Here is a 23,092-nt window from a genome sequence, read left to right as displayed (position 1 = left end):
GAAACACAGTGACCCATCAGCTGTGGCTGGACACTGAGAGCAGATAGATGTAAAAAAGTGACAAAGGAGAACCACAAAAGCTTCAGTCAGCAGGAGAATCAAATCCAACACTCAGCATAGGGAGTGCCTTCAGACACAGGCATGGACGCTAACCCACTAAAAATGCAACATGCCTTAAAAGTAAATACAAAAAGTTAGGATTATAAATAAGCAGGGCTTAAGAGGAAATGGACTGGCATAAGTGTGTCAAGATTCACTGGAAAATGCTTCCTCAGGAGGAAGGATTTAACTGGGTTATTAGATAAGATCCTAACTGGTAAAACAAGGATATACAGACGTGTTAACTGAATAACATGGCAAATAGTAAGAGGGGAAATATTGAAAACATGGGAAGAAGGGATAATTCACTTAAATGAATCACAGAAAACATCTTTAGGGATAAAAAAGTAAAATGCTATTCAAGGAGGAAAGAAAATACTAGAAGCTTTAAGAAGCACAGGAGTCAAAAATTATCAGAAGCACAATATGAACTCAGGTAAAGTCCATACATACATGACTAGTCCAGTGAAAATCATTTTGAGGGTGCTGACGAGGCAGGAAGGCTGTTTTATGCTGCAATGATCTCAACAGGTATTTATGTGGGAAGTAATGAAGTCCTACACGTAAAGAAAATTAAGAAGAGAATAAACACACAAAATATTAGCTAGAAAGGGGTTGCTTGCATTACAGAAGAATCCTAAGAGTTAAGGAGGACACGCAGATCCTGGGAACAGAAACACAGAACCTCTAATAATGAAGTGCTGTTTTAATCTGTGCCAACCACTATCTTAAGCACAGTGCAAATGTTCTCATAAGCCCAAGAATTCTATTAGATTGATACTATTTTAAGTACATTTACTTATTATTTTACATGTGTGTGCATACACACGTGCACATGTAAAGGTCAGAAGACAATTTTCAGAAGCTCTCTCCTTTCACCATGTGGTTGCTGGAGATCAAACTTAGGCTGTCAGGCCTGGAGGTAAGCACCTTGACTGGCTGAGCCAGTTTACTAGCCTCAAACAGATATTGTTATTTACCTTAGCTTACGAATGGAGATACTGAAACACATGGAAGTTTATACAAAGAGTAAATTGTAAAGATTAGAGGTACATCAGAACAATCTAGCTCCAAAGTCCATGTTTCTCAGCAGCTCAACGGTCTGGAAATAATGAAGACTCTGAGAAGAACAGTGATATACATTAAAAGGGAAGGAACTAAGGAATTAATTTTTGAAGGCAAAATTTCAAGAGACCTGATATTCTAAAGGCTTTACACACACACATACACACACACACACACACACACACACGCGCGCGCGCGCACACGCACACATACACATATACACTAAAATTTTCTTTAAAAAACATTTACTTTCAATCCCAAGCAGCTATACCCTTATATTTTTCTTTGAGGCCAAATAATTCCTAATTAAAACATTATTTATTTACTTATTTTACAGTATATATATATATATATATATATATATATATATATATATATATATATGTGAAACCAGATAAATACAAGGAGGAAAAAAAAGTATCTGGAAGAAAATGAAACCATGGGTAGCTAAAAGCCTTGTGTGGCTGAATCTGACTTACCAGGAAGCTCCATTGATATTTATCTTATTCTTGCCAATGAAACAATTTTCAAGTTCATTCTTTGGGGGGTTTTCCAAAGCAACTTATCAATGCCAACAATTAAAAATACCTCAAATTTCAAAGACAAAAATCACACAGCCTATCTTGTGTTAATATCACAGAGCTGTGACATTTAAAAATTCTCTAAATCACAGATCTAAAGATAGATAAGCAGCCTGTAACTATGCTTTAACCTGGTAATAAACCTATCTGGGACCCAAACTAAGGTTAGCAGTATATAAATTTCTCCCTCCTTTATTCTTTAAATCTTTATTTATTCCTCCAGAAATAATTTCAAAAGTACTTTCTTTGAAGCTAATTTCCTTCTATGTCCAAAATAAGACTATGATATGAGTTCCAATCTACAGGTCTACATTAACCCCAAGAACAACATGGCACTGAATAGGTGTAATTTGGTCATCTAATTCAGACTTTCTGCTTTGGTGAGAAATGTATCAGCTGGGTGTAGTGGTAAGCACCTTTGATCTTGGCAGTCAGAGTGTGAGGGAAGAGAATCAAGAGTTCACTCTGGCTACAGAACAAGGTCCTGCTTCAAATGAGGGAAGAGAAGGAAAGGTACAAAGGGAGGAATTCATCTTAATTTTACACATTTACTGAAAAATTCACTATTATTGTTAGCTTTCACTAGCAATGTCTAATGGGTTCTAACACTATACTCGTTTAAGCAAAGCTTATTCATGTTTTACTGTTGTTGTTTTCGGTTTTGTGAGCCAGGGTCTCTTGTAGCCCATGCTGGCCTCGAAGATGATGATCTTGAACTCCTAACGCTCTTGACTGCTAGTATTATGTCCTAGGGTTTGTTCTGTGCTGTTTTCAAATTCTTATAACAAGAAAACTAATTACTTTTCATAGAACTTTCTTTCTGTACCAAAAAATTCTAAAATACTACAGAGACAAAAGAGTGAAAATACTGATCCAACAATTGCTAATTGTGGTGTTTTAATGAATATGTGTCCCTTAGGCTCATATATTTGAACACTTGTTACAAGTTGGAGGTGCTGAATACTTCCTAAATTTAGGAAGTATGAACACATACTTCCTAAATTTGGGAAAATTTAGGAAGTATGTCCTTGTTGGAAGAACTATGCCACTAACAATGGACTCTAAGAGTTTAAAGACCCCAGCCATTTTCAGTTTCCTGTTTCTGCTTTATGCTGACCTTAGTGGATGTGAGCTCTCAGCATTCAACTCCAGCTGCCATCCTGCAGGCATGCTTCCCCACCACGATGGATCCTCATCCCTCTGCAACCGTAAACCCAAATAAAGTTTCCTTCTATTAGTTGCCTTGGCCATTTTTTTTTCCCACAGCAATAGAAAAGCAGCTAACACAGAGCCTTTCCTCTTAGCTATACTACAAAACAGAAGAACCTCGCAAAGATGTCAAGCGTTCCCTATGTGTGGTGATAGATTATTTCTATGCCTAAATTTGGTGGTACTTACATGAACTAAACATGATAAAACAGCATAACACTATACACACACATTGTACCAATGTCAGTTTCTAGGTTTTGTTCTGTTTGCTTAGTATGTCTGTTGACGTCGGGGCCTTGCACATGCTAGGCAAGCACTGCACCACTAAGCTATTTCCTCTCTTTCTGTACCACACTAAAGTTATGCATGCATAACCAGTAAGGGAAGCTGAATGAAGAAGACAAGGCCCCTACTAGTTTTGCAGCCCCTTATGAAAGACATGATACAGCAAAAGCACTCTCAGGGCTTATGTGAGGCAATCCTATGAAGTGGATTCTCTTTTCACCTCCATTCTACAGGTGAGGAAACTGAGATACAGACATTTAAATCGATTGCTCAAGGGTACACAATGGTGAAAGCTGGTTTTGACACTGGTAGAATGACTCAAAGTTGGAATTTATTTGAAAGGCTGCAGAGCCACTGAAGGATTACAGGAAAAGTATGGCTGACAATCAAATTCACATTTTACTTTGGCAAGATCCCTCAGGTACCAGTGTAGAATGACTAATGAAAAAACAACTGCATACAACAAGATTAGTTAAGAGACTGATGTAATGAGTCAGAAACAATGAATTAAGAGAACAGCAAGAGAATGAAAGGAAGTATACTCGGAGGACAAGATCAACTCCATCTCACAACTGCAAGGTGGACTAGCCAAACCAAGAGTGTCAGGATTAACACTATCCTGATCCAAATTACAAGGCAGATCATTTCAGTACTACATTGTTCTCATTTTAGCAGAACCCATATTTGACTTTTCCCTGTATAAAAACTGAATCTTAGGCAAGCAGGCAAGGTAGCTCAGCAGGTAAAGACATCTGCTACTAAGCCCAAAGACCTCAGTTTGACCCCCAGAACCCACCATGGTGAAGGGAGAGAGCCAGCTCCTGCAAATTGTCTTCTAAAATCCATGTGCCCACCATGGCAGGTATTCCCATTAAATAAATAAATGCAAAAAAGAATGTGACTGTATTCCTTAAAATCAGTGTTCCTTTGCACCTCCACAATGCTCCTTAAACAAGACAATTACTAATGTTTCTAACGCACCATATGTATGGGGCCCTGGACAAAAGATGGACAAACGACCAAATATATTGCCTTAGTTTGCGTTTGATTGCTGTGATAAAGACACCATGACTAAAAGTAACTTGAGAGGAAAGGGTTTATCTGACAGTTCCACAGTCAAGGCAGAAACTCAAGTAAGACAGGAATCTGCAGACCTCAGGGAGACCTTACTACTGGCTTGCTCCTCATGGCTTTCTCAGCACTCTTTCTTATACTTTGGAGGATCACCTGCCCAGGTGTGGCACTGCACACAGTAAACTGGATCCTCCTCTTATCAGTGACCGAGAAAGTGCCCCACAGACTTGCCCACAGCAATCTGAGACGTTTTCACAATTGAGGTTTTTCTTCCCATTTGATCCCAACCAGTGTCACAGTGACAAAAAAACAAAACAAAAAACAACAACAAAAAAAATACTTCTCAGAGTATATATCCAGTAAATATTTCAGTCAACAACCTAATAAAAATCTCAATGGACTCAGAATGGACTAAGAATCAGGTACATCTGTCTTAAGACTCAAAAAATAAAGAAAATAGCCCATCACAACAAAGCCAAACCACTGCTTTATAAATCACTTACATTGCAATTTTTATCTTTTGTTCACAATTTTTTTAAATAAACCCATAATGCTGTTCCTATATCATAAGAGTCCATAAACAGTGATTAGCTAAAACCTAAAAGTTTTATATCAGATAATCGCCAGTGAGAGTCTCTACTCATGTGTACCTATGATAGATGGGTCCTCAGTCTAAGTGAAGGCCATCTTGGGCACAACTGTGTCTAGGAATCTGAGTCACACACTAATTATTTAGTACTAGCTGGAGAAAAATGTCAGACTGATAGACTCCCATCTGAGAGAACTGTAGTTTGGCAGACTCTGATAAAACGATAGTTTACAGTGATAAGGAAGCCTCCAATGTGTCTCTAAAGTGGACAGCATGAATGGTGGTTATACTTAAAAGTCTCTGCTATTTGTGGATCAGATTGCTTTCATAGCTGTAGGTCTGAAACACACACACAGATGTACAGAGAGACAAACAAATATACACACACTTCATATATATTTGAGTACACATATGAATGTACATATATAACACTCTAGGTATGCTATGCTTTTTATTCATGACAGTCTTGTATAAAGTTGTACAAAAATGAAAAGAAAAACCAATAGTTATCAGAAAAATCTAGCCAAAGAATAGATAAGATGATTCTGGAAGCCAAAATATCTAAATAAAGCAGAAACGAAATGACCAAAGCACATTTTTACTGGGTGCTTTTAAGACTAATCCATAGTGTTCACCATTTTTAAAAGTTGAGCCGTACACCAAATCCTGTTCTATGATAAATTTATAATTCCCAAGAGAAACAACCCAAGCTTAAAAAACAGATTACAAAAACAATAAAAAAGCTGCAACAGATGAACCCAACAGTAAACCTGCTTTGCTTTTGGTAGAAACAAGGTAGCCAACCGAACTTTCAAACTAGAGCCAGAAATAACATGACACATAAGAGACTTAAAAAGAACAAATTAATATACAATATAAATGAAGCAAGCAAGAATACCCATCAACATTTAGTATAAAACTGCAGGAAGAGAAGAATAAGATCTTTGTTACAATGTGTGTTATAACTTAGAAAAACAGAGATATTAAGTTTCCACTTGGGCTAGAAGATGAAATGCACCCAGCTGTGCAGATAAAGCCTTCTGTTAAGACATTCAGCACATTACTAAGGGTTCCTTTCCTTGATGCACTTTTGCAACTAACAGCTTTGCATGTATGTACACTGTGCACAGAACTAGCAGCAAATTGGTTAAAAACAGCTTGCATTTTCAATTTCCCATAATGTAAAGGCCAAATTTTTTTTTCAGAAATGATCAGATTAAAATAAATATGTCTTTACAGTTACAGAATGAAATTTTAGGCTGGACAGGCACCAATGCCCCCATTCTCTCCGTTTTTTTTTTTTTTTTTTTTTCCATAAACCATATGACTTCCACATGCTGAGAGTGTTTTATGCTTTAGTCTGCAGTAAAGGCTTTACATCATTTTAATGCCCCAGTACTCAAAATGCAACAGAATCAGCCCAATAAGGAGTATTTGGTGTACATGGAGCTATTTTTACCAGACTACTAGTCAGAGGAAGTTTAACGAATGCTTTTCCCATAAATAACTTCACAATTCCATTGATGAGAATAAACAAGAAGATTCAAGGAAAGGGTAGATGAAAAACATTCATTTTTCTTGATGGAACATTTTAGTTTGTCATATCTAAAATGATTATTAAACATTTAAAAATTCAGTATTTACTAGACTACATTTTGGAAAAGCACAAGTAAACAACTATTATGTTATTACATGGAATTTTCTTCCATCTTTTGAAAATTAATCTTTCAGGTTAAGATAAAGCTTCAAACAAGTAATTCTGAAAATCCTGGTCTTCAACAAACCAAAGGCTCAGTTTGGAACAGCATATTGTATACAGAATTGTATTTAGGTCCATTCACATACTTAATGCTCAACTTCATGAAAACAGTCCCCTTATCTGTGGGAATGATCAACAGCAGAAATTTCAAATCAAAGGCTAAACCTACCATAAAACCCCAGTGTATTAATGGTACTTTCAGATGCTATATTGTCTAAAAGCCCATAGCTAACAGAACTAATACATTCTTGACCAAACACATAAATACATGAAATTCTCACGTCGAAATAGAAATGATGCCAATTATTCTTTTAGTGATTTAAAAGTCTATGATACCACAAAATTATCACGGAGAGTGAAGAAGTTGTATTTTGGACTGAGGGAGTACAAAATGTATGATCTTAAATTCTCCTGGTGTAACGTCATTAAATATTCAAGACTGTGAGAAACAAGAGATGTTTCTTCATTCCAATCCTAATTGAAACTTGAAAAATAAAATAAAAATTCCAACTTTGACTTAGAAGCATAATACAACCAGATCTAGCAACTCAGCTGTGCAATTTTAATAAGTTTAATGCAAAGCACTGCAAACCTGATGTGATAATGACTTGTGGCATAAATTCAAAATAACAACAAATTCGGATTCTTTTCACTTAACGATGCATTTTACAGTGAAACCACAAAAAGCATAACCCATATTAGCACAAACTAAGCAAAAAAGTACAGGAGGTATTATGTCCATCGGGAAGAGAAATGTTCTGTGCCAAGGAAGGAAGGAAGGAAGGGGGTGGGGGAGGGAGGAAGCTAAGGAAAGATAGGAAAGAGAAGGCAAAGATTTCTATTATCTGCAGGTCCCCAGAAAAAGGAGCACGTGACTATACCCTATGTAACAGAAGAGGGTTTATTTTTTTAAGCTTTAGATAAAAATAAAAATAGCAATCATTCAACTTTAGGTAGCGTCTATCTTTACTGCTAAGTGCATTCTTTGCTTCACTTACCCAATGCTTCCTCACTCTTCCATACCAGTTTTCAAGCAAATGTGACACAGAACAGGGTGGGGTAGAAGGAAAAAAAACAAAAAAAACAAAAAAAAAAAAAACCCATGCAGCGCCTTCCAGCGCACCGCCAACCCTCTTCCCCGCAAATAATTTCCAACAGTTTTTTCAACTACGAAAATAAGTCTATCTACCTCAGGATACAGAGCAGACGTTCTGTCTCGTTAGAAGACACAGATGCGTATGGCATTTAGCACTCGAGATTCCCAACCCCACGTTACCGAATTTTAAATAATTGGCAAGCCTCTGAGCAAGATGACAAGATACCTCTACTTACTGTTTCGGGGTGAAGGTGGGCGGAGGACTCCTTTCAAAGTAGCCCCAATAGTGTAACCAAAACACGGTTCCGGAATAAAATATTAAGAGACACTTTTCCTTTCCCACCTTTAGCTGCCGACTTAAGGCAAAAAAGCATATCCACATCACATCATCTATATAGTCCTGCCCGGAGTTTGGGGTGGAGACTGGCCCAGAGGGTACGGAGTGTGAGCTGAGCGCCAGACACTAACGAGTTACTGAGCCCCCAAAACCCTGCACAAGATCCACGGACCAAAAGTCCAGCCCGGGACTCACGCGTGCTTCCCAAGCCAAGGCCGCTTATTTCTGACTCCAGCCATCTAACTTACCATCTACAGACATTCCTTCAAGACGATCCCAGCACCCAAGTACACGTCGCAGTTTAAAACACAGCAAGACACTCCCCAAACAAACCAGCACACCTCGAAACCACTCACAGTTTCTCAAACTCCCAAGCAGGAAGACCCCCAACTCCAGGATTCAAACCTTCCGCCGGTCCTGGAGACCAGAGAGAAGTTAAGAAGCCATCGACGCCTCTCCACGCCCGCCCCTCACAAACTGCCCCACCCCACACCCGCGCACGGCCGCCCCCTCGGAAGTACCCCCACTTGCTCCCCTATGCTCAACCTGGCCACTCCAGAGACACATCTGTGGCGCCTACTCACTTTCTCTCCCACCAAACATCTCGACATTTTTTTTTTCCTTAAAGTAATAAGAGAAGTGAGGAAAGAGACTTGAGGCAGTCCGGCTTGCAAACGACCCCACTCACCTCGAAAATCCAGCTGAGAGTTCTCTGCACCCGGCTCAGCCCCCTCCCCAGCGTCCCAATGCAAGGCTGAGGGAGGGAGGAGGAAGGCAGGAGGGGGAGGGGATCTTCACCGCGGGGCACCCTGCGGGAGGGGCTGAGGAGGGCTCCAGGCCCGCGCAGGAAGAGCCGAGGGGGGAGGGGAGGCCCCTATCTCCCAGTCTCCCCCTGAAAACCTCCCTTGTCTCAATCACATCAGACTGACTGTCTTTGTCTGGCTGACAACCGCCATATTGATAGCAACAGCCCCGCTCCCACCTGCTGCCGCTGGGCATCCCTGGGAGTTGTAGTTTCTCGTTCCCTAGAGGAAAAGCGCAGAGCTGAGGGTCTGAGGCCCTAGGGAACTACAGCTTCCAGCAGGCACTGCGCCCATACGCCTTCCCACAGGGAGGAGGGGAGCTGGGAGCTGAAGCCGTGCGGACTACATATCCCAGAATACTATGGATGCTAGACCCAGATGAGGGACATGATATCATGCTGGGATGGAAAGGAAGGATGAATTGGCGGCGGCGATGAATTTAAGCGGACGGAAGGAGGTGTTTAGAGAGAAAAGGGAAGAAAAGGAAAGACGCCCACAAATGCCCATGATACCTACAGTAAAACTACATTTCCCGTGAAGCTCTGGAAAGTGCGTGAGAAGGGAAGACTCCAAGTCCCGCGATGCTCTCGGCTATAGAGATTAAACCGGAAGATCCTTCCTTGTCTTGAGAAGTGAGGAGACTGGTACTGAACAACCAAAAGTCCGATATGAAATTGGTGAGTTTCCGCTACTAAGTCAGAGGGCAAAGGTAAAGCTATATCCCTTTGGACTCTGTCGCCTCCACCATGGTTTGTCACGGAGGGAGGTCAGCAGTTAAAAATTTGCTGGGTTTTGTGATTGGGATTTGAATTCCCTCTTGCACACATCCCACAGCCCCTGCATCTGTCAGGATGTCTTCATGACTGTTTGGCAGATCCCTTTGGCCAAACATGAAGTTGTATGTTACCTTTCGTCAGCTTTGGGCTAACGATAGGCCCCAAAACTTTGGTTTGGTCATGTTTCTCAACCTGCACCTGAGAGGTATAGTAGTTCATCAACCTCTTTCCACTAAATGAGCACTTGAGTGGACTCCTTACTGATGTTGCAAGGCTGGATTCTATCTGAACAGAAAGTAGTAACTATCAGACAAAAGGTCTAAATGTCCTGTTACTCCTAACTGCCGTTCGAATTACAAGAAAGAAATGCTAGAGGGTGGAGCCCTTGAAGGATTTCGCCAGAGCAGTGTTGAAGCATTCCGGTTTAGAGCCTTCGTGAAATAAACGGCTCTAGATAAAACATGCCTCCTGGAGAAGTCACTGTGTGGCAAAACTCAAACACTTGTCTTACAGGTGGCCTTTTCAGATATTTGCTTTGCACTGTTTTACTGAGCACACCGTTCTAACGAGTTGTTTTATTCAAGCTCAGTGGAATAAGTAATAGAGTAATAAAGAAAGCAGGCGTGAAATGCTTGTCATCAACCTCTGATACCCTACATTCTCACTGCCAACTTATTGTAGAATCTTCCTAATTGCTACATGGAAGAGTGAAGCGTGTTTGCTATGTTCTGTTTAAGAGAAAAGTGCTGTGGAAACATTTACCCCAGAACACCTTTTTTTGGTTTGGTTTGGTTCTGTTTGTTTGTTGTTTGTTTGTTTGAGATAGGGCTTCTCTTGTGTAACAGCCCTGGCTGTCCTGGAACTCTCTTTGTAGACCAGGCTGGCCTTGAACTCCAGAGATCAGCCTGCCTCTCAGAGCAACTTCTTGGGAGGGTATCAGAGCTTAGGGTTTTTTGCTTTACTCATGAAATCTTTCTTGACTTATAGACAGAGGTTAAAACAGGGAAGGAACAAATGAAAAATAAGCCTTTCCCTTTCAGAATCAAAAGCTAATGACAAGAAGGCAGATGTGGTGGCGTGCACCTTTAATTCCAGCACTCAGGGGAGGCAGAGGCAGGCAGACCTCTGAGTTGGAGGTCAGCCTGCTCTACAAAGAGAGTTCCAGGATAGCCAGGGAAGGTGTATAGGGAAATCCTGTCTCAAAAAGAAAAGAAAAAGAAAGAAACCAAGGAAAGGAAGTATTCTAATTAATAATTCTTTCTCTCTTCCCTTTCAAACAAAGTGTAGATCCAATAATTCCTATCCACATGCCAAAGTGGTTTCTCAGTAAGTTAAACTTATGTGCCGTGCCTACCAAAGGGTTTGTGGAAACTTTCTCAGGTCCTCAAGTTTTAGCTGGGTTTACTGCTTTAGGAATGTGAGGTTAGCTGTGGGTTTTTTTCATGTTATATGGTTAGGGATCCATGTCAGTGGCAGCATGGTTGCCAGGGATGCACACAATACATTGAGTTTGGTCTTCAGCATGGTCGCAGTGAGTTACATTGTGAAATGTGTACATGCTTTTGAACAAATTCTTGTTTTTGAGACAAGACTTTCCCAAGTGACTTTCCCCCACTACAATGAGGGGATAGCCACATCTCATTGAGTCTTTTCTCTTAATGGAAATTTCCTGAATGCGTCTGTTTTTCTGTTTTCTTACTAATACTGCTTTTGTGGTGGTTTGTTTCACTTGGCTTTGGAGTTCAGTAAGACCTTCTGTTCTGTCCTGGTTAGGTTTTGTTACTGTTGTTTTTTTGTTTATCATCGTCACACAAAGCTAGAGTTATCTGGGGAGAGGGGCCTCAAGTGAGAAAATGCCTCTATTACTCTATAGGGCATTTTCTTGATTGACAATTGATGCGGCTGGGTTCAGTCTACAGTTTGTGGTACTATCCCTGTGCATGTTCCTGAAGCTGATAAGAAAGCAAGCTCAGCAAGCTGTGGGCAGCAAGTAGTAAATAGTCTTCCTCCATAGCCTCTGTTTCAGTTCCTGCCTCCAGACCCTGACTTCCCTTCATGATGGACTGTGATCAGAATGTATAAGCCACTTAAACCCTTGGCCTCCTTTTGGTCATAGTGGGTGTTGGGGGTTTTGGTTGGTTGGTTGATTGGTTTTTTTTGTTTGTTTGTTTGTTTTATATTTTGTTGTTTTGCCTTTACTTTTGTTTTGTCTTGAGACAGGGTCTCGCTATGTAGCTCTGGACATCTTGGAACTCATTCTGTAAACCAGGATGTCCTCAAATGGGAACTCTGCAGCCCCTCTGGCCTGGAACACACTCCCTGGCTCAGCTGACCTCAGAAGTGCAGGGGTCAGCTGACGCTTTGTTTGTTTGTTTTCTTTCACCAGTTCAAGCAGCTTTGATGGGATTTATGTTTTCTAACTTTATGCTTCACTTTCTTCTTTTAAATATGTTTGTATTGATATATATATATATATATATATATATATATATATATATATTAATTATACCCAGTTATCTGTGTGAGTACCATGTGTATGTAGGAGCCCAAGAAGGACAAGGAAGATGCTGGACCCTCTCAGGAACTAAAATTACAAACTACCCCATGAGGGTTCTGGAAACCAAACCCCAGTCCTTTTCAAGAGCAGCAAGTGTTCTAAACCACTAAACCATCTCTCCAGCTCCTTGCACCTCACTTTCTGTTTTAAAACTTATTTGATTATTTTGTGTGTATGAGTGTTTTGGTCCCATACATGCCTGTATACTGTTTGAATGCCTGGTGCCCAAACAGGACAGAAGAGGGTACTGAGTTCCCAGAAACTGAGGTTACAGACAGTTGTGAGCTGTCATGTGGGTGCTGGGAGTCAAAGCCAGGTCAGGACCTCTGGAAGAACAGCGGTGCTCTTAACCACTGAGCCTTCTCTCCAGCTCCTTGCACATCACTTTGATGATGGCGTTTCACATGCACATTGAAGACAGTAACTGCCATTTGAAGACTTCCTAGTTAGATACTAACTCAAAAGATTTAAGGACTGGCTGTATTTTTACTATTATACATTATTCTGGCAGCTTTATCAGAATAAATTCATTGCTATTTCCTATTATCCTTTTAGGAGAGCTTAGAAATATATCTTCTAAATTGGCACATTTTAGAGCACAGTTACTTTTTGGTATAGGTGGAGCCTAATCAGATACAACCTAGTGGTCAGTTCAGCTAAATGATAGAAGTAGGAGTTACCAAAGTCCCTGGCCATGAAGTATACTGAGCAGACTGACAGCATGTGAACTTGAAACAATGGTGGGTAGTCTAGTGGTGAAGTAAGGGTTAAAGTGAACTCTATGAGGTTAAGGATGCAGGATCTTTCTGAGCTAGTTCCAGTGACTGACAAAGTCTACGTCCTTATCCAGTCCACAGATATTTATTATGCAACTGCAGTAACCCATAACATATGCTTTCAACACATTCCATTTTAACTGTTATGTTTGACCCCAAATAGCTATGCATGGAATTACTTATAGTTTTGCTGAGACATAAGCTTGAATGTGACTTTGGGATTAATGGCACTCTTCTGAGTGAGGTAGGCACCTTGCCTTCACATGTTGGCTCTTGACAGCTGTTGTCACTGTCTCGTTAAGGGCCTGAAAGGGAAGTCATTTTGATCTCCATTATAGTGTACTTACTGATTTCCATGAGGGCAATTGTATATTACTGTTGCATTTATAATTTTAAAACTTGGAAAGGCCACAGACTGCATCTAAGCTCTAGGGCCGCTCTGTGCAAAGCTGTTTGATTTTTACCTGTTCAAACTCACCGTTGCTCCCGGGAAAACAGATGGAACAAACAAATCCATTTATGTATCAGCTCAGTAGAGGATGAGCAGAACTCCAAGTTCAGTTGTAGATTATATAGAAGGTCTTTGTTTAAAACAGCAAATCCTGCTCCAAGGTCATTTAACAAATCATTAGGGCTTAGAGGATGGTTGAGTCTCACCTTGTGTAGACATTCCTGGCTTCTTGACAGAGTGACAAATTCTTCTGACTTCCTTGATCTTGAATCAGGAGTATAACATCTCTCTGTAAATGATAGTCCTTCAGAATCTCACCAGAAACTGCTGCATGTGTTGCAGTTTGACTGTTAAAATGTCAGCCTGATTTTTTTTTTCCCGTGGGGGGGGGGGTGCGGTTTCGACAGTTGATTAGTGCGCCCTCCTGTGTTCCTCTGATGTAATGTCATGTCAAGCCTTTTGAACAGTGGGATTTTATCAAGGCCCCAGCAAGACAGATGTTTTCCATTCTTAATTTCCTCAAGCTCTGTAAAAGGCCTGTGTGGCATATAGCCTTACAACACACCTTGTATGGTAGTGCCCTGTGATAAAAGTGGACATTTTGCATTTCAGAATCCTAAAAGGAAGTAACTGCCCCAGTGGCTTACCCTTAGTACTTAGAGCCCTTTACCACTTTCTCTGATGGTCAGCAGTGTGTTTTTGACAGACAGCCCACAACAGGAAGAGAACAGTCTTCCTCCCCCCTCCCCCAACTCAAGGAAATGTAGCCATTCCTGGTGGAAAATTGGTTCGTAGCTTACTATATATCAACAAAAATCCAAATACAAACCATCCTCCACCTCTCTGTCTTCACTCATTTAGTCAGTCAACAAATCTTGAACACCTCCTTTGTACTAGGCATTGCTCAAGGGACTGGTATAGTGCAGAGATCAAAATAGATGTATTTCCTGCCTCTCTGAAAATAGCTTGCTGGGTTTGCTATAGGATTCAGACAGTGTTACAGTGAGTGCCGTGATTTAGCTATGTTGTTGATCACAGACTCGGGTATTCTTGTAGTAAAATAGTAGAGATTTTAGTTTTACTTGTAGTTAGTAATATGCCTTCTTAAAATTTTAGTAATGTCTAGCTGCCACTAGCTTTGCATTATTCTGGTAATATGTGAGAAATCTGTTGCCTTTTTTCTTATGATTATAACTATCTCCTTTCCTATGTCCTTGTCCCTTATCCACCTGTTGCAGACTTTCATATATACAAAACATAACTATAGGAGGAATTGTGCATATGGAAAGACATCTCAGAAAGGGGGCACAAGGATTCACACCTGTAATCCCAGCACTTGGGAAGCAGAAGCAAGAAGAGTGATGCAAATTCAAGGCCAGCCTAATCTACATAGTGAGTTGAGGCCAGCAAGGGATATTTAGTACAACTCTGCTCCCCTCCCCCATTAAGCCAAACAAATGAGTCAATAAGTAGTGTGGTGCCCTAAGCAATCTTTAAAAAAAAAAAAAAACATTTTCAAAAGATCTTTACTGTTTTTTTGAAAATGCCAATGTGTGATCATTAGGTGTTAAGGTGAACAGAATTCTGGGCTCAAGCAGGTAGGCAAGGGATGTGAGCCACAGAGATCCTCCAGCAATCCAGAAAAGCACCAGCTAAGAGCTGACATATTAGGATGACTATGAAGAGGGTTGAAGCCAGAGGTTCGGAAGAAAAGTAGGACATGGAAAGGGACTGGAAAAAACATGGTTTAGAATTTTAAATTTAATGCTTGAGTGTTTTGCATGCATGTATGTCTATGTGAGAAACCAGATCTTGGGTTCAAGCTGGCCTAGGGTTGAACTCAAGTTAACCAACCAGCTGACACCTAGCACCAGTTTCCAGGTTACTCTCTAACAAGCCTGTGACTAGCACGTCACTCCCTAACAACCACCAATCAGGAGGAAAGCACAAGTTAAGTTTATGATTTGGCTCCCAGCACCAGCCAATTATTTTAAAGGGCAACAAAATTCCATAGGAGCCCCCCCACTCAGATGTGTGCCAAGCTAGAAACTGCTTACCTGCTTGCTCACCTCTAAATGATTGCTTGAAACTGGGCTTCACCTTCTCACCCTGCTGCATCAGAGTCGGTGGTGAGCCCAAGCTTGAGCTTGAATAAAAAGACCCTAGCGATTGCATCAGAGTTGGCTCCTTGGTGGTCTTTTGGGGTTTGCAAACGGGCACAACATGTGTGCCAAGTTCATTCATAGTGCCCAGTGAGGTCAGAACAGTTGTCCTCTGCAAGAACAAGTGCTCTTAACTACTAAGCCATCTCTTCAGCCCCTAGAAAAAACTTAAAAGAGTCAACTTCAGAGCCTCAGGGTGTTCTTTGACCAAGACGAAGAACTTAAACTGTTAGAAAAACAAGTTTAAATCACCCAGTATCACTGTATGTCCATGCCTTAAAGATCTCAAATGTTTGAAGTCACAACTAAGTGAACTTGAGCTTCCACAAAGATGGACAGTTGGCCAGACAACATTCACAAAAGCATCTCTTCAATACAAATTGTGAAATTAATGCCCCCTTTTGCTCTTACTGTAGTTCATCTTTTAAATCATTCATGTTTATAAAGGAATGGAGAAAGTTTATAAGAAAATATCTGACATAATCAAAATTTCAGACTTACTTATGGCTTAAGCAGATACTGTCTTTTCCTAAGTACAATTTATCTATGTTTCTTTTTCATTATAATAAAAGAAGGCTATGTGATGATTAGTGTCTGTTGTCAGCTTAATAGTCTAGAATCACCTGGAAGATTGCTAATCCCAAAGATGGGAGGAGAAAGACTACTGACCCAAATCATCATGGCCAAATTAATTAAAGCAAGCTTTTTTATTCTTGTATGAAGGCTGTCTCCCCCTAAGATAGGGGTTTGAGAGGTCAGCATTACATGTGAGGAAGACAAGAGGTTATTGTTGTTGATGTTGTTGGGTTTTGTTTGTTTGTTTTGGAGTTTTGGTTTGGTTTGATTTTGGTTTTTTGAGACCAAGTTTCTCTATGTAACTATCCTGGCTGTCCTAGAACTCCCTTTGTAGATTAGGCTGATCTTGAACTCACAGAAATCCTCCCTCTGCCTCCCAAATGCTGGAATTAAAGGTGTGCACCACCACGCCTTGCTAAGACAAGATTTTTATAGCTCCGGGGCATAGGGTTTACAAATTTGGGGGATTTGGTGGGCAAAATAGGCCAGGTTACAAGGACAGAACCTAAGCATAACAAGGTAGTTGTAACAAAGCACACGCAATTTACATGCACTTTTTAACCACTTTCAACATTCACATTGTTATATAACACTGACCATACTTTTTAGAATGTTCTTTGATTGTACACATTAAATATTACCCACTTCCCACTTCCCTTGGCCTCTGGTCATCAGCCATTGTCATTTCTGTCCCTGTGAATCTGGCTGTTCTAGGTACCTTGTCAGTAGTCATACAGTGTGCACGTTCTCACTGGCTTAGATCACTTAGTGTTTACAGGATTCTTCCACATCAGAATTTCCTTCTTAAAGGTTGAAGAATTTTCTGTAATATAGACAATATTCAGTTTAATCAGACCTTTTGACTACTTCAGACACTGTGAATACAAATACCTGTTCGAGTTCTTGTTTTCAGTTTGCTTGTCTATTGTTTTTGTTTTCAATATGTACTCAGAAATGAAATTGTTAAGTCACCCAGAGTTCTGAGTTTAATGTATTGAGTATGCTCATGGTAGCTGTACCTGCACCCTTTTATAATCTCACCAGGACAGCACAAGGCTTCTCATTTCTCCACACTCTTGTTAATATTCATTTTCAATCTGAGCTGTTGTTTTAGAGATAGCTATCCTATATCTGGTAGTTCTGATTCGAACTTCTGATTATGCTGAGACTTCCTTTGTGCACATTTTTGTTTTGTTTTTTTGTATTGCATACACATTGTTTGTTAACTTTTAGTTTTGAAAACAAACTGAATATGTAAAAATGTAATAACAAAAAGTAACAAGGATCTGTCTGGACTGGTGTGTAGTAGCACAGTGTAATCCCAGAAGTCAAGTGAGGACAGGAGGTTTAGGAATTCAAGGTCATCCTGAGCTACATGGTCAATTTCAGTCCAGCCTAGGCTACATAAAACCTCATCTCAAAAATCAAAAACAAGACTAATTCCGTTGAGGCTGAAGAGATGGCTTAGTGCTTAAGAATAGTTAGTACTCTTACAGAGGACGTGGGTTCAGTTTCTAGCACCTACATCAGACTTGAACTCACAGAGATCTATCTGCCTCTACCTCCTGAGAGCTGGGATTAAAGGCATGCACCACTACTGTCTGGCTTAGTTTTTCTTTAAATTATTGAGCCCAAGGACAAGAAATCTTATCGTTTACATAAATCATTTTAGTGCCTCAGGTTCCAAAGAACCCAAGGCCTTCTGGCCTCTGTGGGCACCAGGTATGCACATGATGTGCCATCATAAAAGCACTCAGACATGTAACATAATAAGTCTTTAAATGTGTACATATGAGTGCATATGAATATTCCTTCCTACTCTATCCTGTTCCCCAGAACAACTTCATAGTTTGGTTTCTTGAGTATCCTTGGAGATAGTTTGAGGGCTTATGCACATGGATATAATTAAAATCTCCTTTTTTTTTTTTGATAATTGATGATAGTATTGATATTTTATGTGATATGTTGTTTTGTCATGAGTTAGAAATGTAGAGATCTTTTCCTGTCAGTTTCTAGAGCTCTGGGACATGGTGGCACATGCTTTTGATTCCAGCACTCTGGAGGTGGAGGCAGGAGGCTCAGAGGTTCATCTATTGCTACTGAGTAGTGAGTTTGAGACTGCCCTGGACTATATGAAACTTTGTTTTAAAAAGAAATCTACAACTGAATGCTCGTGCCTAATAAACAAGAACCTGGATGTAACAAAACCCAAGGACTTTTTGTTTTCTATATACTATAGTTCTAAACTATGAAATGTTTTCAATGTGCCTTTCAAGTATTTTTAGAAATACTTTTGACAAACACTTTGTATTTTGGTTTCCTGAAGGGATAGTTAGAGCTGTGGCACTTAGCCTGTAGCTGGCTCTTGCCAGTACCTCCCCTCCTACTCACCACTTCAGTGTTAGCAGCGAAATTGTTTGGTTTTTTCCTGGCTAAAACGTGAAAACATGGTGTGTTGACATGGCTGTAATCTGAGGTCCTTCTCGTGTGTTGGCCAGAACACCTGTGTGTGTTTGTAAGCTCCTTCGTTTCCTTCCCCTCCAGGTCTAGTCACTCCCCAGCTGTACACTGTTTGATTTGTAGGGCTCAGGTTGAAACTTCTGTATTTTTGTTTTGTTTTGTTTTTAAGATTTCTTTATTTTATTTATGTGAGTACACTGTTGCTGCCTTCAGACACACCAGAAGAGGGCATCAGATCCTATTACAGATGGTTGTGAGCCACCATGTGGTTGCTGGGAATTGAACTCAGGACCTCTGGAAGAGCAATTGGTGCTCTTAACCACTGAGCCATCTCTCTAGCCCTGAAACTAATATATTTTACTTCCTCATCTTGCTTCTCACTCCAGAACTCCAGAGCATGCCAGACATTACATGTTCTATAAAATAGAAACCTTTCACTTTCTTTCAAACTTAGAATGATTTGTTTCCATTAAAATCTTTTGAGTGTGATTTTTGCAACCAGGTTAACTTATTAAATTTTAAAGAGATAATTGGAGTAATAAGAAAAAAAATATATACATATATATATATATGTGTATATGTTTTGTTTTTTGAGACAGGCCTTCTCTGTGTAACCCTGGCTGTCCTAGGACTCACTTTGAAGACCAGGCTGGCCTTGAACTGGCCTAGAACAGAGGGAGATCTGCTTCCCTTGAATACTGGAATTAAAGACATCCACCACCACTGTCTGGCTTAATATTTCTTTAAAATTATTGAGTTTAAGAATAAGAAATCTTTTCTTTTACTTAAATCATTGTACTGCCTCCTTATTGCATTTTAAAACTTCTTCCTATTAGGGTATTTCCATATATATATATATATATATATATATATATATATATATATATATGCAGTCTCTTTCTCTCTCTCTCTCTCTCTCTCTCTCTCTCTCTCTCTCTCTCGTGTGTGTGTGTGTGTGTGTGTGTGTGTGCATGATGTTTGCTGACACGTGTGTATAGGGTGCATGGGCTGTCTCATGTTCCACCTTATTTCTTTGAGACAGGGTCTCTCTGAGCCTGAGCCTGGGGCTAGGCTGACAGCCACTTGCAGGAGCACAGCCACACCCAGATGTTCACAAGGTGCTGAGCTTCTGAACTTGGGTTCACTTGTTTGCACAAGTGCTTTTCCCCACTGAGCCATCTCCCCAGCCCTAAGTGCTGAATGTTCTTACTGTTACTGAATTGGAATCTTTTCCTACATACACAGGACACACACGTCCTTGTTAGTTTTGTTTTACCATTTATCCTATTGGGTTTTATGAAATTTCTAGGTATGTATCTTTGTAGCTCACTTTTCTTCAGACTTTGTTTCTATTGTATGTAGCTACATTTGTACGAAAGTTTGGGTTTGATGATGGTAGTGGGCATCTCCATCCTGTTTCTGGTATGAGTGGTCCTGCCTTATCATCACATCACCTTGATGCTGACTTTGGGTTGAATTTCTTGAATAATTTATGTCCTATAGCTAGCTGCTTTCCTATTGTAGAATTTTCTAGTCATTACTAAAATGAAATTCTTTCACATGGTCTAACAATATGTTATTTTTTGCAGGAAACATCTATTTGTGTTTGATTGTTTGCCCTAGGCAGTTAATTATATCTTGTAAGCCATTTCCAGAGTTTTAAGTAAACAATGGATTTTACAGCTTGAAATCTTAGGTGACTCTTAGCCGACTCACAGAAATAATAAGACTTCTGTGACCTCAAAAGAAATGGCAAAGTTTCCTCAAAAAACAGCAGCCAAAAATAGCTCTTTCTCCAGAGACAGACCCTATCAAGGCAAGAAATGTAAACAGATAGTCTGTTAAAATAAACATAATTGCCACTTACATGCTTTTTAAAAAAATGTTATGGGAACAAAAGGGGGCTCAGAGCCAGGCCCACCTGGCAGCTTATTTATTTTAAAGGGTATTTGATTCAAGCTGCATAGTTCCAGTAGGAAGAAGAAACTGTTGCAGAATGATGACCTCTAATTACCAGTAAGAGAGGCAGTAGCAAAAACCCATTGTCTGGTTGTCTGGGACAGTCTAGTGAGTGTTACTGAGTGAATATTGAGCTTGTCTTATAAGCAGCACTGTTAGTAGTGTGGAATGTGCCGGTCAGCCTGCAGTGTGTTATTCCAGCATGTTATTGATGGGCTTTGGGGGATCATCCCCCAAAAAGGCAGTAGTGGCCTGTGTAAGCTACAGGTTGTAAAGGATGAGTTCCATCTAGAGAATCACAGCTTCTTCCAGAAGTAAAATCTGAGCTGGCCTTTACAAAGCTCCCGAGGCAGAGGATTGTAGCTCGGTGGAAGGATGCTTACCTAGCATGTACTAGACCCTGCTTTCCATCCTCAGCACCACTCATGCAGAAGTACTTTGATTGGTATATATGTCTAAATAGAAGAGTTGTGTCTTATTCTAGGTGGAGAAAACAGCTAAAAGTAAAAAGGATGTACACTTAAGGTGTTCATTTCTCCAGTGATAGGCAAGTACAACCAACTGGTTCTTACTCCTCACAGCAGTGTGGTACTTACAGCTCATTATTGTGGAATATCATTTTCATCCCATGTTATTAACATCAAAAAGGTTGTGAGTTTGACTAACAGCAGTTACCATAATGAGTGAGACTGGACAGACTTATCACCCAGGAACTGTTGGAAGGGGGCTTTCAAGTGACATTTAGTGTTTAATAATAGCTGTTGGGCTTTTATACAAACTTGGTAGTCTAAATATTAACAGGATTTTTCTTTTCCATGAAAGTTTCAAGGCAATCTTAAAAGTACAAATTTTGAACATGTGAAGATTTTAAATTCATCTCTTTGCAAATCTTAAGATAGGACTAAGAACCACATTGTGTATAATTAAAAACTTGGGACTGCAGAATAAAAGGTATGACTCTGGCTGCAGGTACAAAGTGTTTGGAAAACAGCATGTAATCAAGCATACAGAGTTGAAGCTTAGCACATCAGAGCAAGCCCAAAGTTGGAACTACCTGTCTGCTTCATGGGGGGTGGGGTCAGAAGAGGATGGCAAAGGCATCCTGGGAAGAGTAAGACTAGCTGATGGCTAGACTATGAGAAGAGACTGGGATCTAAAAAAGAGAGAACGGTGCTAATAATTCCTTGGCTTTTTGTCTTTGTCGAGAAACTCAGGGGTGAGTGGGAAGACCACATTCTTCCAGACTCAATAAATACTTTGAATATCATCAGAACCATCAACCAATGACTCACTAGCCAGTGATGTTGTGTTCAGAGCTGTGAGGTTGCAGTGTTCTGATTTAGTTTGTCATTATTAATATCATTATCGTTGTTGTTATTGGGGTGGACAGGTGTGGAGAGTAGTGCACATGCTATGATGTAGATGGAAAGGGCAGAGGTCATTTTATGGCCTTGGCTCTTTCTCTCCTTCCACCTCTTGTGAGTTTCAGAGATAGAACTCAGGTTGTCAGCCTTGCATGGCAAATACTTTTACTCACTGAGCCATGCTCACTGGCTCCTGGTTTGGTTTTGTGACAGCATTTTGATGGGGACTGTAGAGGTTTGAATAGGTATGGCCCCATAGATTCATGTGTTTGGATGCTTGGCAGTAGAGAGTGGCACTATTAGAAGGTGTGGCCTTGTCAGAGGAGGTGTGTCACTGTGGAGATGGTGGGGCTTTGAGGTCATATATATATGCTCAAACTCTGCCCAGTGTGAGACAAATCCAGTCTCCTCCTGGCTGCCTTCAGATCAAGATGTAGAACTGTTGGCCCTTTCTCCAGCACCATGTCTGCCTGCACGCCACCATGCTTCCTGCCATGATAATAATGTACTAAACCTCTGAAACTGTAAGCCAGCAGCAGTGAAAGAGTAACTAAAACGGAGATGCCACACTGACCTTGAACTCACTATGTAGGTGAACCTGTCCTTGAACTGGTACTGACTCAGCTGCCTAAGCACTGCAAGTACAGGATGTGCTGCTTTTAGCAGAAATTTCCACACAGTAAAACTAACCCCATCTGACATCATTCACACAGTGGGGTGAGTTTTAACCTATGTATGCACCCATGTATGCACATTAAAGTGGAAGACATGTCTGTCAGACGTGTCCCTCTCTCAGCCAACAGCCTCACCCCTCCCTACATCTGCAGCTTTCCCTATTCTGGTTTAGGTCGGTGCTGTGCTTGCCTGCTCTCAAGCATCATTTAACTAGAGCGACACCATATGTCCTGTCCCATTTGTGTCTGTTCCTTTACTCAGCATAATGTTGACCCGAAATTTTTGAAGTATGAAACTGATATTATTAGCTTGAGCGACACAAAGCCTAAGGTCCCCTGCCTATTTCTTGTAGCTCTGCAGAGGACTGACATGCTGCTTTGGGGGGTTGCCGTCTTCATATTGGGTTCCCTAGGTGCCCCTGGAAAATTCAGCTTGCTAA

General features: G+C 40.4%; 2 protein-coding genes across 19 annotated transcripts in view; one reads left to right on the top strand and one right to left on the bottom strand.

The window, feature by feature from the left end:
- Positions 1–9,048, bottom strand: part of Hmbox1 (homeobox containing 1) — a 133,452-nt gene extending 124,404 nt beyond the window's left edge. For 4 of the 16 annotated variants that reach the window (XM_034497349.2, XM_076930851.1, XM_034497358.2 and 1 more), the window contains exon 1: positions 8,783–9,044. The gene's annotated coding sequence lies outside the window, so the exon portion shown is untranslated. Of the gene's footprint in view, positions 1–8,342; positions 8,408–8,450; positions 8,512–8,782 lie in introns of those variants that run through there. The other 12 variants (XM_034497359.2, XM_076930847.1, XM_076930849.1 and 9 more) reach the window with 7 other exon arrangements.
- A 58-nt stretch (positions 9,049–9,106) lies between these two features.
- Positions 9,107–23,092, top strand: part of Ints9 (integrator complex subunit 9) — an 86,582-nt gene continuing 72,596 nt past the window's right edge. Inside the window, exon 1 of one of the 3 annotated variants that reach the window (XM_034497348.2) lies at positions 9,107–9,574. In XM_034497348.2, coding sequence (XP_034353239.1) covers positions 9,566–9,574 — 9 coding nt within the window. In that variant the 5' untranslated portion in view covers positions 9,107–9,565. The remainder of the gene's footprint in view (positions 9,575–23,092) is intronic. The other 2 variants (XM_076930842.1, XM_076930843.1) reach the window with 2 other exon arrangements.

Source organism: Arvicanthis niloticus, chromosome 3 (assembly GCF_011762505.2).
Source record: "Arvicanthis niloticus isolate mArvNil1 chromosome 3, mArvNil1.pat.X, whole genome shotgun sequence".
NCBI classification, from domain to species: Eukaryota; Metazoa; Chordata; class Mammalia; order Rodentia; family Muridae; genus Arvicanthis; species Arvicanthis niloticus.
Note: the sequence above shows the minus strand (reverse complement) of the source record. Positions and strands in the feature narration are given on the sequence as shown.